Source organism: Vombatus ursinus, unplaced genomic scaffold (genome assembly GCF_900497805.2).
Source record: "Vombatus ursinus unplaced genomic scaffold, bare-nosed wombat genome assembly UNPS02014335.1, whole genome shotgun sequence".
Classification (NCBI taxonomy): domain Eukaryota; kingdom Metazoa; phylum Chordata; class Mammalia; order Diprotodontia; family Vombatidae; genus Vombatus; species Vombatus ursinus.
The window spans coordinates 981,812-995,606 of record NW_020954113.1 but is presented as its reverse complement, the minus strand read 5'-3'; the positions used below and the strand labels follow the sequence as shown (position 1 = coordinate 995,606).

Below are 13,795 nucleotides of genomic sequence, written 5' to 3'. Positions count from 1 at the left end.
CAAATTGTTAATTTAATTAATTTAATTAAATTAAGAAAACTATACTTTTCACCCAGAAGTCTTTTAATGAATGTTGAATGAAGGAATGAATGGGAAACTAACATTTAAAAGGTTTGAGAGACATAGTTTCTGGGTAATTAACTATTTTATTAATAATACTAGCATTTTATTAATAAAAGGAATAGTCAGGGGGCAGGTAGGTGGTGCAGTGGACAGAGCACTGCCCCTAGAGTCGGGAGGACTTGAGTTTAAATCTGGTCTCAGACCAGACACTTGAAACTTACTAGCTGTGTGACCGTGGACAAGTCACTTAACCCCATTGGCTAGCAAAAACAAAACAAAACAAAAACAAAAGGAATAGTCATTTGCCCCTCTCTCTCTTGGACCAAAGATAAGGTTCAGAGTTTATATGCCCTTGGAAAAGTGGGTGTCCCAGAGGGTGGCAATCAATTTTGATTGGTTAACAATTAATGATAGATGGACCTGTTCTAACAAGGGGCTGGGAGGGTGACATCTAGTCACTCTTGGACAAAGGGACTACTTCTACACCAAGACCACCCATAGCCTTGGGCAAGCTAGACAGAAGATCTACCTCCACCCAAATTAGCTTGAATGAAACACAAGTGGCAGGAATTCATTTTAGATTAAAGTCTGATCTAGTTAGGTGGAGTAGCAATTCCCAGAATGAGGAGAATATTAATCCTATCTTCCATCAGCCCTGTCCTTGAGAGACTGGGCTTTGGACAAGGAAATGGGACAGGGAAAAAAACTTGGGTCCCCCCAACGTTAATAATTGGCTATTATTATGAGAGAGAAATAATTTCTCTCCCAAATAAAGAACACTTTGGCACAGTAGCATGGCATGAAATGGAAATGAAGGTATGCAGAAAGAATATCCACATGTTCTCGAGAGACAACATTGTGTAGGGTCTAGAGGGCTGGCCTTGGGGTCATGAAGACCTAGATTCAAATCCTGCCTCTGATACTGACTAGTTATTTGACCATAGGCAGGTCTTATAACCTGTTTGAGCCTCAGGTATGTCTTTTAAGACCTGTCTACTTAATTGTGAGATATGTCTTGATAGAGGGAGTTCCAACACGGAGGGCATCATAAATCTTTGAACTATTTGACATCTGAGTTAGGTAGGATCATTCTTTTAGGGTTAGATAGGAAAAAGTGTGCTTCCAGGGAAGCATGATTCCTTTGTAAGGATGTGTGTGGTAATGAATATTTGTGCCTTATTCTAATACATTAAAAACTTAATTTTGTTCATTTCCTAAAGATAACATAGCAAATAGTTATATTGTCCAATTGCTTTTCCAGCTTCCTCAGCTAAGATGAGTTTGTAACCCTTACTAAAAGCATGTGGGAATGGGCAAAATCGTAAGGGTCAGAAACAGCATTCTACAAGATGATTTAGAAATACATTAGAAGAAAGGAAATAAATTTTAAAAATTAATAGCTCATAGAATTTTTAAAACTAGGAGTTGAACTTAGAGGGTATTCCAGTCTAACCTTTTTACTTTTACAGATGAGGGAAAAGGATTTGAAGGTTAAGTATTTGCCTAAGGTCACACAGGTAATAAGTAGCTAACAGAATCCTTGGTTTCAGTTGAAGGAAAAGTCTAATAGATTCATAGAATGTTCAGTTTTGGAGATACCTTATAAGTCATCCAGCGAAAGGTTCTCATCGTACAGTTAAGGAAATTGATCATACAATGAGGCCAACAGTAAAGGTAGATTTTTAAAATTACCATTTTGGGGAACAAAGATGTGTACTGATAGAGATAATGTTAAAACATTTAATTCAATTCAACAAGCATGCATTAAGTGCCTATTATTGAGCAAAGCACTGTGCTAGATGAAAAACAGCTCTTATGGAGCTTACATTTTCTGTGCTCCTAATTGGATTTCCATAATTATGGCAGTAGATTTAACTCCCAATCCCATATCAAAACCTAAGTTTTTTTTTTTTTTAAATAGAGTCAAGGAGCAAGAAATTTCAATGACTAACTGACTGGAAGCTTATTAGTTGATTTCACACACCACCTGTCCTTAAAATGCTGAATGATGTAGATTTGCTTTTAGAATTAGAATGAATTGAAATAAATTCAGTTATGAGAATTTTGCAATCTTCCTTGAGATAAGTGGAAATACCCTGAAGTTTTGCAAAATGAAAATTGGGAAACATTTATGAGAGCTACTACTCTCAAATTCTATAGAAGTTATATGAGCTGACTTCTTTTCTACATGACTGCAATCTTTATCAATGCAAAATGAAGTTTAAAATCATGGGCCTAGAAGGGACCTTGGGAGTCATGTCATCTAATATCCTGCTTCTTGGTCAGATTGCAATTAAAAATTACCTTAGGATGATAAATGTCTATCTTTTTCTTTAAGGTCTCCAAAAAGATCATACAATTTCCTTGATGATATATACCAGTGTCTAATATTTCTTAAAGGTAGACTATGAAGGGACCTTAGAGAACATCTAGTCCATTCTCCTTATTTAACAGATGAGAAACTATGATCTAAAGAAGCAATCCTATTACCTAGTATAATGTATAGAACATAGTGGCTGGCTAATAAATACTTTTTTGGAAGTATTGACTTACCCAAAGTCACATAGTAGTTAGGGGCCAGAGACTAGAACCCACTTCTCCCAATTTCCAAACCAGTGTACTTTTTACTGATATCCCCTAAATTTGGAGATTAACCTTATAATCAACATCTTCTTGCTTGGTGTACTTAGATATACTTTAAGCTCATTCCATCTTTTCCTATCCTCTGAGAATAGCTAGTAGCTCATGATGCAATGTTCTTTCACATATTCAGCAAGTCCTTCCTTGTTCTTCAAACTCCAACCAACATATATTAATACTCTTTAGTCTTTTCTCATAGGGCCTATTATCTGAATCTTGAATTGTCTTGGTAAACTAGTTGGGATTCTTTCAAAGTTATCCATATCATACTTCAGGTTTTGTTTTTTTTTTTTTTTTTGGTAAATCCTCCCTGTTTATTCTATTTTCTTTCTCCTTTCACCCTGTCCTTCCTCAAAAGTGTTTTGCTTCTGACTACTTCCTCCCCCAGTCTGCCCTCCCTTCTATCACCATCCCCCCTCCTTCTCTTATCCCTTTCCCCTCCTAGTTTCCTATAGGGTAAGATAGATTTCTATACTCAATTGAGTGTGTATGTTATTCCCTCTTTGAGCCAATTCTGAGGAGAGTAAGGTTCATTTACTCCCCCTCACCTCCCCCCCTTCCCCTTCACTGTGAAAGCTTTTTCTTCTCTTTTATTGAGATAATTTACCCCATTCCCTTTCTCCCAGTACAATCCTCTCTCACCCCTTAATTTTATTTTTTTAGGTATCATCCCAATATATTTAACTCACACCTGGGCCATATATATTTATATCTATATCTATATCTATATGTATGTATGTATACTCCTTCTAACTGCCCTAATAAGAACATTCTTATGAGTTACAAGTATTATCTTCCTATGTAGTAATGTAAACAGTTTAACCTCATTGATTCCCTTATGATTTCCCTTTCCTGTTTACCTTTTATGCTTCTGTTGACTCTTATATTTGGAAGTCAAATTTTCTATTCAGCTCTGGCCTTTTCATCAAGAATGCTTGAAAGTCCTCAATTTCATTAAATAGCCATTTTCCCCCCCTGAAGGATTATACTCAATTTTGCTGGGTAGATAATTCCTGGTTGTAATCCTAGCTCCTATGCCCTCCAGAATATCATATTCCAAGCCCTCCAATCCTTTAATGTGGAAGCTGCTAAATCTTGTGTTATCCTAACCGTGGCTCCATGCTATTTGAATTGTTTCTTTCTGGCTGCTTGCAATATTTTCTCCTTAACCTGGGAGCTGTGGGATTTGGCTATAATATTCCTGGGAATCTACATTTTGGGACCTCTTTCAGGAGGCAATTGGTGGATTCTTATGATTTCTATTTTACCCTCTGGTTCTAAAATTTCAGGGCAGTTTTCCTTGATAATTTCTTGAAAGATAATGTCTAGGCTCTTTTTTTTTTTGAACATTGTCATACCGATGAGCATTTATTAAGTGCCTACTGTGTGCCAGGCACTGTGCTGAAGACTGAGGATATAAAAAGAGGCAAAAAATCATCCCTTCTTTCAAGGAGCCAGTCTAATGGGGAAGATAACATGCAAACAGATATATACAAACAAGCTCTAGCCAAGATAAATCGGTAAGTTTCAGAGGGCAGGCACTAGCATTAAGAGGGACCAGAAAAGACTTTCTGTAGAAGGGGGTGATTTTAGCTGGGACTCCAAGAAAGCCAGGGAAGCCAGGAGGCAGAGCTGATGGAGAGCTGATGCTCACACAGCAGCTGGACACATCACATCGATTAAGCTCTTTTTTTGATTATGGCTTTCAGGTAGTCCAATAAAATTATCTGTCTTGGATCTATTTTCCAGGTTACTTGTTTTTCCAATGAGATATTTCACATTGTCTTCTATTTTTTTTATTCTTTTGATTTTGTTTTATTGTTTCTTGATTTCTCATAAAGTCATTAGCTTCCATTTGCTTAATTCTATTTTTAAAGGATTTTTTTTTCTTCAGTGAATTTTTGTGCCTTTTTTTCCATTTGGCTAATTCTTCTTTTGAAGGCATTCTTCTCCCCTTTGGCTTTTTATACCTCTTTTATCTTTTGGCCTATTCTATTATTTTCTTCAGTATTTTTTGTGTCTCCTTTACCAATCTGTTGACTCATTTTTCATGATTTTCTTGTATGACTCTAATTTCTCTTCCCAATCTTTCCTCTATCTCTCTTACTTTATTTTCAAAATCCTGTTTGAGCTCTTCCATGACCTGAGATCAATTCCTATTTTTCTTGGAGGCTTTGGATGTAGGAACTTTGACTTTATTATGTTCTTCTGAGTGTGTTTTGATTTTCCTTGTTACCATGGTAACTTTCTATGGTAAGAATTTTTTTCTGTTTTCTCATTTCTCCAGCTGCTTTCTCAACTCTTTGTTAAAGTAGGGCTCTGCTTCCAGGGTAGAGGGTGCAATGTCCCAAGCTTCAGGGGTTTTGTGCAACTGTTTTCAGAGATTCTTCTAGAGACTGTAAGTTTTCAGTTTTTCCAAGGTGGTATGATCTAAGGAGCGGTGTATTTATGATTCTGCTGACCTGTGAGCAACTCAAGCACACTTTTCTGCCCTAGAACTATGATGAGGGTCCCCCTTCCACTGCAGCTGCAAGCTCTAGTGTGCTAGTGCTCTTACTCACCCTGGGACTGCCACCTGGGACTGCCACCTAGGACTGTGACCCAGATCTGAGTATGGAAGAAACAAGAGTCCTGCCCCTACTGCCAGCAAAGAGACCCCTGTAATCTCCTGCTGATCAGTTGTTTGACCCCCTTGCTGTCTATGCACTGAGAGATCCAGAAGCAGCCGCTGCCACTGCTTATTCAGTGGCTCCCAAGGCCTGCTCCTGGTTTTCTGGGGCTGGGTCTGAGCTGGTGTGGCCTGTGCTGGACTGTGCTCCACTCTTACCCAGGTGCAACAGACCTTTCCCGTTGATCTGAGTTGTCTTTGGCTGGAAAATTATTTCACCCTGTCCTTTTGTGGGTTCTGATGCTCTAGGAATTGTTTTATGGCATTATTTAAAAGTGTTTGAAGGGATTTGGGGGAGAGCTCAGGTGAGTTGCTGCTTTTTCTCCACCATCTTCCATACTTCAGTTTTAATTAAACACTTCATTTGCGAAACACCAAACTCTGTGCCTTGTTTAATAAAGATTAGTGGTGAAGATGCAGGGAGGATTAACTCAGTTCCTAGATAATGAACTCTTATTTATACATCCCAGTAACTTGCTTGCTTTTTTTTAACCTTGAATCATCTTGCTAATTTGTATTTCATAGAGTTCTGTAGTTGCCTTTATTCTCTTCTGCTTGTGCAGAGCTAGCCCTGTACCTATAACTTCTTTTTTAAATATATTAAATACATTTTTGAAAGGTTCTAGAACAAATATTTATTACTGAATTGAAGCTTGACTTGAAGTTTATAGTATTGAATACCAGAAGAATAGTGAGAAGGCTTACATTGATTTATGCAAATCACATGTTCATTCCACACCATTTTCTCCTGCTGGAAAAGAGGCATAAGAAAACCAGACCCAAGAGCAAAATTCATAAAATGCCTTGAGATATTTAGATGGATAGTGCTTCAGGAATTTTTAAAACATCGTATGTATTTTTTTATGGCTTCCTCTCAAAGATGTGCATACAACATGCCCCAGGTGTGCCAACACACTTGAGCACTCCTGGCCCGCACTCTGTGTCCACCAGAGTCTTGAGTGCCTGGTCATGATGTGAAGGTGACCTTGAATTCTCAACAACTATGCCAATGGAGCACAAACTCTGCCAAGCTCTATCAAGCTCCAAGGCTTTGAAGATGGTCCTGGCAATAGGGCTACATATGTGTAGAGAACCACTCTACTGAAATCTGGAAAGGCTGTTCACAAGAAGGTTAATCACCAGGTGATGTTGAGTTTTTTTGACCACAGCAATTCACAAAAACTACATGCTAAGGTGTGAAGAGGTGGAAATTACACCAATCATAGTGTCATATGATTGGAGAGTTAGAGCTTGAAGGAAACTCAGTGTCATCTGGTTCAGCCCCCTCATTTATGGATGAGAAAACTGAGACCCAGAGAGGTTCAATGACTTGTCTGAGATTGCACAGGTAGCAAGCATCAGCAGAAAGAATTCCCATGCTGGCAAAATCATGTATTCCTGAAGAATGGAAGTAAGTATGCTTTTATGGAGTGTGATGCTTCAGTATGAAGCGAAATATGTGGTATTCATTATAACATTTCAGAGATGAAAGGAGCTTATAGAAACCCAAGAAAAAGAGAGACACTTACCTAGAGATTTCTTCTGATAACATTTTGAAATAATGCTTCCTCTCTTATAGAAGACCCCTAGTAATGTACTCTTTTTTCACTCTCTCTTATAGCCTGCCACATATTGGAATGTCCCAGTGGAATGGCTCAAGATGTCATAAATACCATAGGGCAGGCTTTTGAACTCCGATTTAAAGAGTATTTGAAAAATCCTTCTTCTTTGAATATTCCCGGCGAAAGGTCAGCCAAGTGTTCTGTAATTGTTTGACTTACTATGTTCTGCTTTTCTTTCAGATAAAATGTAGCTTATGTAGAGTGGCTCACAAACAATGTGTTTTATATTTTTTCCATACGTGAAGGTGTTGTATCAGACACAAAGTGGTATTTCTAATTCTTCTTCTGTCTGTACCCATCTTGATATTATTTTCTAATTTTGTGAACAAGGTGGTAGACTGTAATTTAATCCAGATGCTGTGTTTTTTTTAATAACTTAATTTTTAAAAATCAACAAATTTTTCCATTTTCTCCCTTTATCCCCAATGTTCTTTCAGATAGCAGTCAAAAACTCAAGAACAAAGAAGCAAGAAACAGGAATAAAGCATTAGGAACCAACAATTCCTGTTGGCCTGATAATCCATAATAATGAAGTCAAATGAGATAATGTACATAAAGTGCTTTGCAAATCTTAAAGCTGTATCAACATGAACTATGATATAATGTGTATGCTTTATATTTACACAGTGATGTTCAGTTTTCTGAGAGTCTTCATCTACATTACTTTTGCATTCTGCAAAATTAAAAAAAAAGTCAGTTCCTTCTAAACTGTGTCTCCAGTTGAACAGGTTGTGATGGAAAGATCTAGTCATGCTATCCATGGCTCAGCAACTTCGAATGGAAAAAATCTTTCTGTCCTGTCAGATGTTACCATATGTGGAATGGGACATGAGCCTGGGTATCTCATTATCTAAGCCTCAGAAAGTAAATTCTCAGGCCCTTTTATATGTAGGATTTTCCCTATAATCTGTCACTTTCATTCTTGTTCAAATAAACTCTGGCATGGAAAATCTTCCTTTAGAGAGGAGAAGCAAGGAAGTGCAAGAACTCCTTGGTCTTTGGTTTGTTCTAGGAAGACAGATGCATGTTAGTCAATGCCATCATTCAGTTGGAGTATAATAAGGCCAAGTGGTGTGACCTGTCAGTGACATCACTTAAATCCAAAGGAGATTAGATTTATTGTTTTTCTTTAAAAAGAAAAACACAAAACTTTTACTCACTCCTATTTGGAAGAAAAATGCATTTGTTTTTGTACCCTTCTTCAATTTAAAAACAAATGCATGTTTATATAAATCCTACCCACATGTCACATGTGGTTTTAATATTTCTTTATAAACCCTATATATTTCATCCAGATTTATGCCGACAGGATAACTGGCTATAGCTCCCACATTTTTCTTATTTTGATTTAATGAACTGAACTAGGCTTTCTACTGAAGGAACCATATTGGTTCTTTGGGCAAAGCATTTTAGAAAGAGACTGACAGCATTCTTTTGGAAGAATAAATGCCCTGGAACAGTTCAGAAATCCTTTATGTTCTCATGTTTCCTATGACAAAATGTCCATCCATTAAAGAGTTTTGATTTTTAATAATTAACAGAGGAAAGTGTGAAACATCATTTGCTTCACCATTTGTTGGCTGTCAACCATTTCAAGAACCCAGTGAAAACTAAAGAATTCAAACATCTAAATTTTTCCATTCAAATATTTGGCACAGTGTCAGTAAAGCTATAGATTTATAGATTCATTCATTCATTCATTCATTCAAAAAACATTTATTTAACTCTTGTGTGCAAAGCAACTTGTGAGGTGCTAAATTATCAAAGCAAAATCTGTTAATGCAGATAATAAGTTAGGTCCTTATTAGTAGGAATAACGAATCCCCTGAAGTAGTCTTATACATTCATATTTGCACTATTTAAAGATACAATTATGTAAAATACAGTCATTACTTCCAGACCAATGGAAACAGGCAGTGTGAATTTGTTGTTTGCCCTGATCAAGACCTAGCTGAATGTCCCTGGCTGTCTCTATACCTTCCACATGTCCACTAGTATTTTAATTCCTGACCCAGTCTGTTGATTGTTTTCCCTCTTTTCAGGGAGGAGGTGAATTTTGAGGACAATACAGAGGAAAAAGAAGAACATGAGTATTACAATGAAATTCCAGGGAAGCAGCCGCCTGCTGGCGGTGTTTTAGATGCCCGAATGAAAGTTCAGACCACAGAGCAAAGAACGTACTGCCCAATACAATGTGAAAAGCTATGCTGTTCAGTAAGGAAGTCTTTTTTTGTGCTAGAACTAGTGGTGGGATTTTGTTATTGTGTCTGCTCTTGCCTATTTCATTTTCCAGTTTCAAAAGTCATAGGACCATAGATTTAGAGATGGAAGGGACCTTAGAGGTTAACTATAGTAGTTCGATCCCAATTAAAAAAAAAGTACCCTTTTCCTCCATGTTATGATAGGGAAATTGAGGCCCAGAGGTTGTTGTTGTTTACTTGTTACAGTCAAGTCTGACTCTTTTTTTTTTTTGAAATATCTTTTTTCTTTTTTTAAGGCAATTGAGGTTAAGTGACTTGCCCAGGGTCACACAGCTACTAAGTGTCAAGTGTTTGGTCTGAGGCCGGATTTGAACTCAGGACCTCCTGACTTCAGGGCTGGTGCTCTCTTTACTGTGCCACCTAGCTGCCCAAAATTATTATTATTATTATTATTTTTTCTGGTGAGGCAATTGGGGTTAAGTGACTTGCCCAGAGTCACACAGCTAAGTGAGTGTTATGTGTCTGAGGCTGGATTTGAACTCGGTTCCTCCTGACTCCAGGGTCAGTGCTCTATCCACTACACCACCTAGCTGCCCCATGTCTGACTCTTCATGACCTTGTTTGGGGTCTTCTTGGCAAAGACACTGGAGCAGTTTGCCATTTCCTTCTCCAGCTCATTTCACAGATGAGGAAACTGAGGCAAACAGGTTCAGCGACTTGCCAACAGTCACACAGCTAGCAAGTGTCTGAGGCTGAATTTGAACTCAGGTCTTCCTGACTCCAGGCCTGGTGCTCTACACACTGTACCACCTAGGTGCCCTGAGATTACATGCTTGATTGAAGGTCACAGAGCAAGCCATTCTCAAGACTAACTCTAGAATCTTGTGTACAATGGCAGCAGAAACATCTTTCTTTCCTTTATTTATTTATTTAAAAAGAGGATTAGATTTGGAGTCAGAGGACCTGTGTTCAAATCCCAACTCTGCCACTTAATACTGATGTGATGCTGGGCAAGTCATTTAATTTCTCTGGGCCTCAGTTTCTTTACCCACAAAAAGAGAGTTGAATTAGATGGACTCAGATTTCCCTTCCAGTTCTAACTCTATGATCCTATGAATAATTTCAGAGTGATATGACTTTCATTTACTTCTATTTTCCCCCATATCTATATATTTACCCAATTCCCATTTCTCCCCATATCTATATTAGTATCTAAATCGTACATGACATGAGAAATTATTTCTTATAAAATTATGAGATTGGAAGAGACTTCATGAGGTTATTTAATCTATGCCCCTATCTTTAGAAAGGGCTAACTCCAGACCTTTTCAGACAAATCTGGTAATAAAGATCTCCAGATGAGAGACGGTTGCCCTCCGTCCATTATTTGCCCAGGTGTCCTAAAAACCAAAGTCTCTATCTAGGATCTGGATAGACTTCTGGAAAATCTTGGAACATGGCCTTCTAAGCAGATTATAAATTCACAGAGGCCCTTTTCAGCTAGCATAGCCTTCCCTATAGCTTCTGATCAGCCCTACTGGGCCAGCCTAGATCAACGTCCTGTGGTCAAAGCTCCTAGCTTAGAGTCCAAGGTTCTTTTTCTCACCTTAGACAAATAAGTCAGGCAAGAGTGATCCATTGTATATTACAAGGGGATTGTCAGTGCATTTTAAAGCTTTTTGCAGAGGGCTGTTTTTGTGACTGCTTTATATTTTTCTCATTCTTGCAGCCTCGGAACCCCAAATGTAGCAGCGTATATGAAAACTGCTTAGAACCCAGCAAGGCAATAGGTAGGTGGAATTGGTTCCAGTTTTGTACTTCAAGCCATAGGGAAGGGTGTGGTCCTTTACCTTTAGCCCTCCATGGAAAAGCCTGCTCTGTGTATATCCATTCATAGACTCCTTTGGCTGCAAGCCCCACAGGGAGGAAGGCCTTAAAATCCCTCATATGTGTCTCTTGGAAGGCTTGCAGGTTTTGCTTGCACTTGGGTGCCTTGCTGTGCTGGTCATACTACTTTATGGAGCGTCTCATTATTTTTACACATTAAATGCTGTCTCTCAGGCAGAAAGAGGCTTCCTCTGCTTGATCCAGGAGAGAACTTTCTAAAAGGGAATGTTATTTACAAGAAAAACTTAATGCCCACCCCTGAAAATGTCTTATTAAAAACTCTTAGGTGGGAGTTAGCAATAACCCATGTTGGTTGTGACTTGGCTACAGCACAGAAAACTTTCTTGTTCTGAACTTTGGTGGTCTCCTGTGAAAACACTACAGATGCTCAAAAAGTAATAATTGGCAAATATTAATTCAATCTACCATCTGTAGTCTGTGTGCTGTTCTCTGAAAGAGCAGTTAGCTGTATTGTTATTCCAGATGACTGGAGAGTTGCACCTAGTGCTTGGACTCCTCAGGCAGCAGAGTTGAGAGCCTAGGGTTACACAGCTCTTCAGGCAGCATAGATGAGAGCCTATTACTACTGTTCTTCAGGCAACAGAGGTGAGAGCCTAGTGTTACACTGTTCCTTAGGAAGCAGAGATGAGAGCATAGTGCTACTTTTCCTCAGGCAGTCAGGAAGTTAGTGAAGCTTAGTATCCAAGACTATCAAACCCAGGAAACCCAGCTGTGTTCCTGTTCTATGTGTCTTCCTATGGTTGACCTGTAGCTTTGCACCAGGACCTAGATTTAGCTTAAGCACATCTCTTGAGGTAATCATTGACCATTGAATGGAGTGTTTCTGCTGGCTGTATATGGATAAGGGACAAGCTTCCCTCATGCTCCTGAGGACAATGGTTGATCTACAGTGGTCCTTGGCCATGGTTCCATATTGACAAACTTGTTCTTTCATAGGCACAGTTACTATGGGTAAACTCTTCACACTTCATCTTCCCCCAAAGTCTACCCCACCATGAAGTATAGTTGACTCTCTGCTTAGCCGACCCTATGCACTTTTACCCTTGGATGAGCATGCAACGCAATCCATAGTTCTATTCTTCATGGTTAGACAAAGAGATAAAGACTAGATCTGTGATTTTATTCGTACAGTGAGCTCTCAATGAGGAGCTTCTTCCACCAATGCTGGTTAGCACCATCTCTCCAACTTACAGTCTTAGAGAACTGCCTAGAGCATTGAGAGGTTAATCAACTTGCCCAAGGTCACACGGCCAGTATGTGTCAGAGTCAAGATTTGAACTCAGGTCTTTCTGGCTTCAAGGTCACATTCTATCCACCATCCCAATACTGCCTCACTGAGAAAGTAAGAATAAATGGACACTACTCTAAATGGGGATCATATAAAAAATGTGACCCCCAGGAATCAGTGCTTGAAGAGGTCTTATTTAATATTTTTTTTTTATCAGACAAGGTGACTGTCCTTTAAGGTTCCTTTTAGCTTCTAGTTCTAAGATCCAATGACCTTCCAATGCTGTTGCATGGCTATGAGTTACAGAACTATAGTCTACAAAGAGTTGAAATTGAAAATCACCCTCAGAATAATTGTGAGGTACATGGTAGTTGTGAGTAGGCTATAAAACATTATATAAAAAATGGAAAAGGAGTAAATGAGGTTATCAGAGAAATGTGGAAATGAAAATGGTAAACTAGTCCCATGGTGAGGATGAAGAGATAACTGCTGGACAGCCCCTGTGCTCCTCTGATATCCTTACAATGTCAAGAAAAAATGAGGAAGGCCTCTACCATGTTAGGTGGTTTCCTGGTGGTGAATTGATGGGAGGATGTGGCAAGAGTCATGTCCAATAGGCACACATGGGTGGGGTGCACACTGCACTGTTGGAGAGAATATCCACAGTGAGAAGATACTACACTCACTGGAGTATTTGAGTATTAATGATATGGGAGATCATTCACTGTACAGTAAACTTTCCAAGCTTGCAAATCATCCACTTTGGGACTGTCAAATACTAAGCCTTTGGAGATAAACTGTACAATAATCTTGAAAGACATTGTGATTGGACAGAAATATGACAGCTGTGTTTTAAATCTAACAAATGCATAGTAATGAGTTTTGCAGGAAAATATTCTCAACTATAATTATTAAATTACTGGTTCTTGGCTGTCACTTATAACTCAGAATGCAGATTTATTATTCAGTGTATACTCCTCATTCCTTGTAGATATTGATTCAATGTGTTAATGCTAAAGGGTCATCATCCGGAAGGGTACTGATATTGGAAATAAATCAATAAGCTTGATCCCGCCCTGCTAAAAAGTTCTGGAAGTATGAGCTAAACTCAGTAGGTAGTAAGCAATAGAATTCAATATTTCAGCAGATGGCCTAGGCTGAAAACACTAATAAGTCCAAGATGGGCTTGGATAAATTCATAGGATCATAAATTTAGGGCTGGACCTTCCAGGCCATCCAGTCCAAGTCCTCTCATTTTACAGAGGAGGAAAGTAAGACAGAGAGAGATTAAGTGACTTGCCCAGGGTCATACATCTAGTAAGTACCTAGGGCAGGTTTAAAATTCAGGTCTTCTTGATTTCAAGTCCAGTGGTGGTAGATGTAGTAAGGTGAGTAGTATAAGAGAGGGAAAGAAAGAGCGAGAGAGAGAGAGAGAGAGAGAGAGAGAGAGAGAGAGAGAGAGAGA

At 38.6% G+C, this 13,795-nt stretch overlaps 1 protein-coding gene across 1 annotated transcript in view; it reads left to right on the top strand.

The window, feature by feature from the left end:
- The window catches only part of SHC4 (SHC adaptor protein 4), a 70,093-nt gene that overhangs the window by 32,608 nt on the left and 23,690 nt on the right, over positions 1-13,795 (top strand). Inside the window, exons 6-8 of the mRNA XM_027860932.1 lie at positions 6,993-7,119; positions 9,036-9,207; positions 10,924-10,984. Coding sequence (XP_027716733.1) covers positions 6,993-7,119; positions 9,036-9,207; positions 10,924-10,984 — 360 coding nt within the window. The remainder of the gene's footprint in view (positions 1-6,992; positions 7,120-9,035; positions 9,208-10,923; positions 10,985-13,795) is intronic.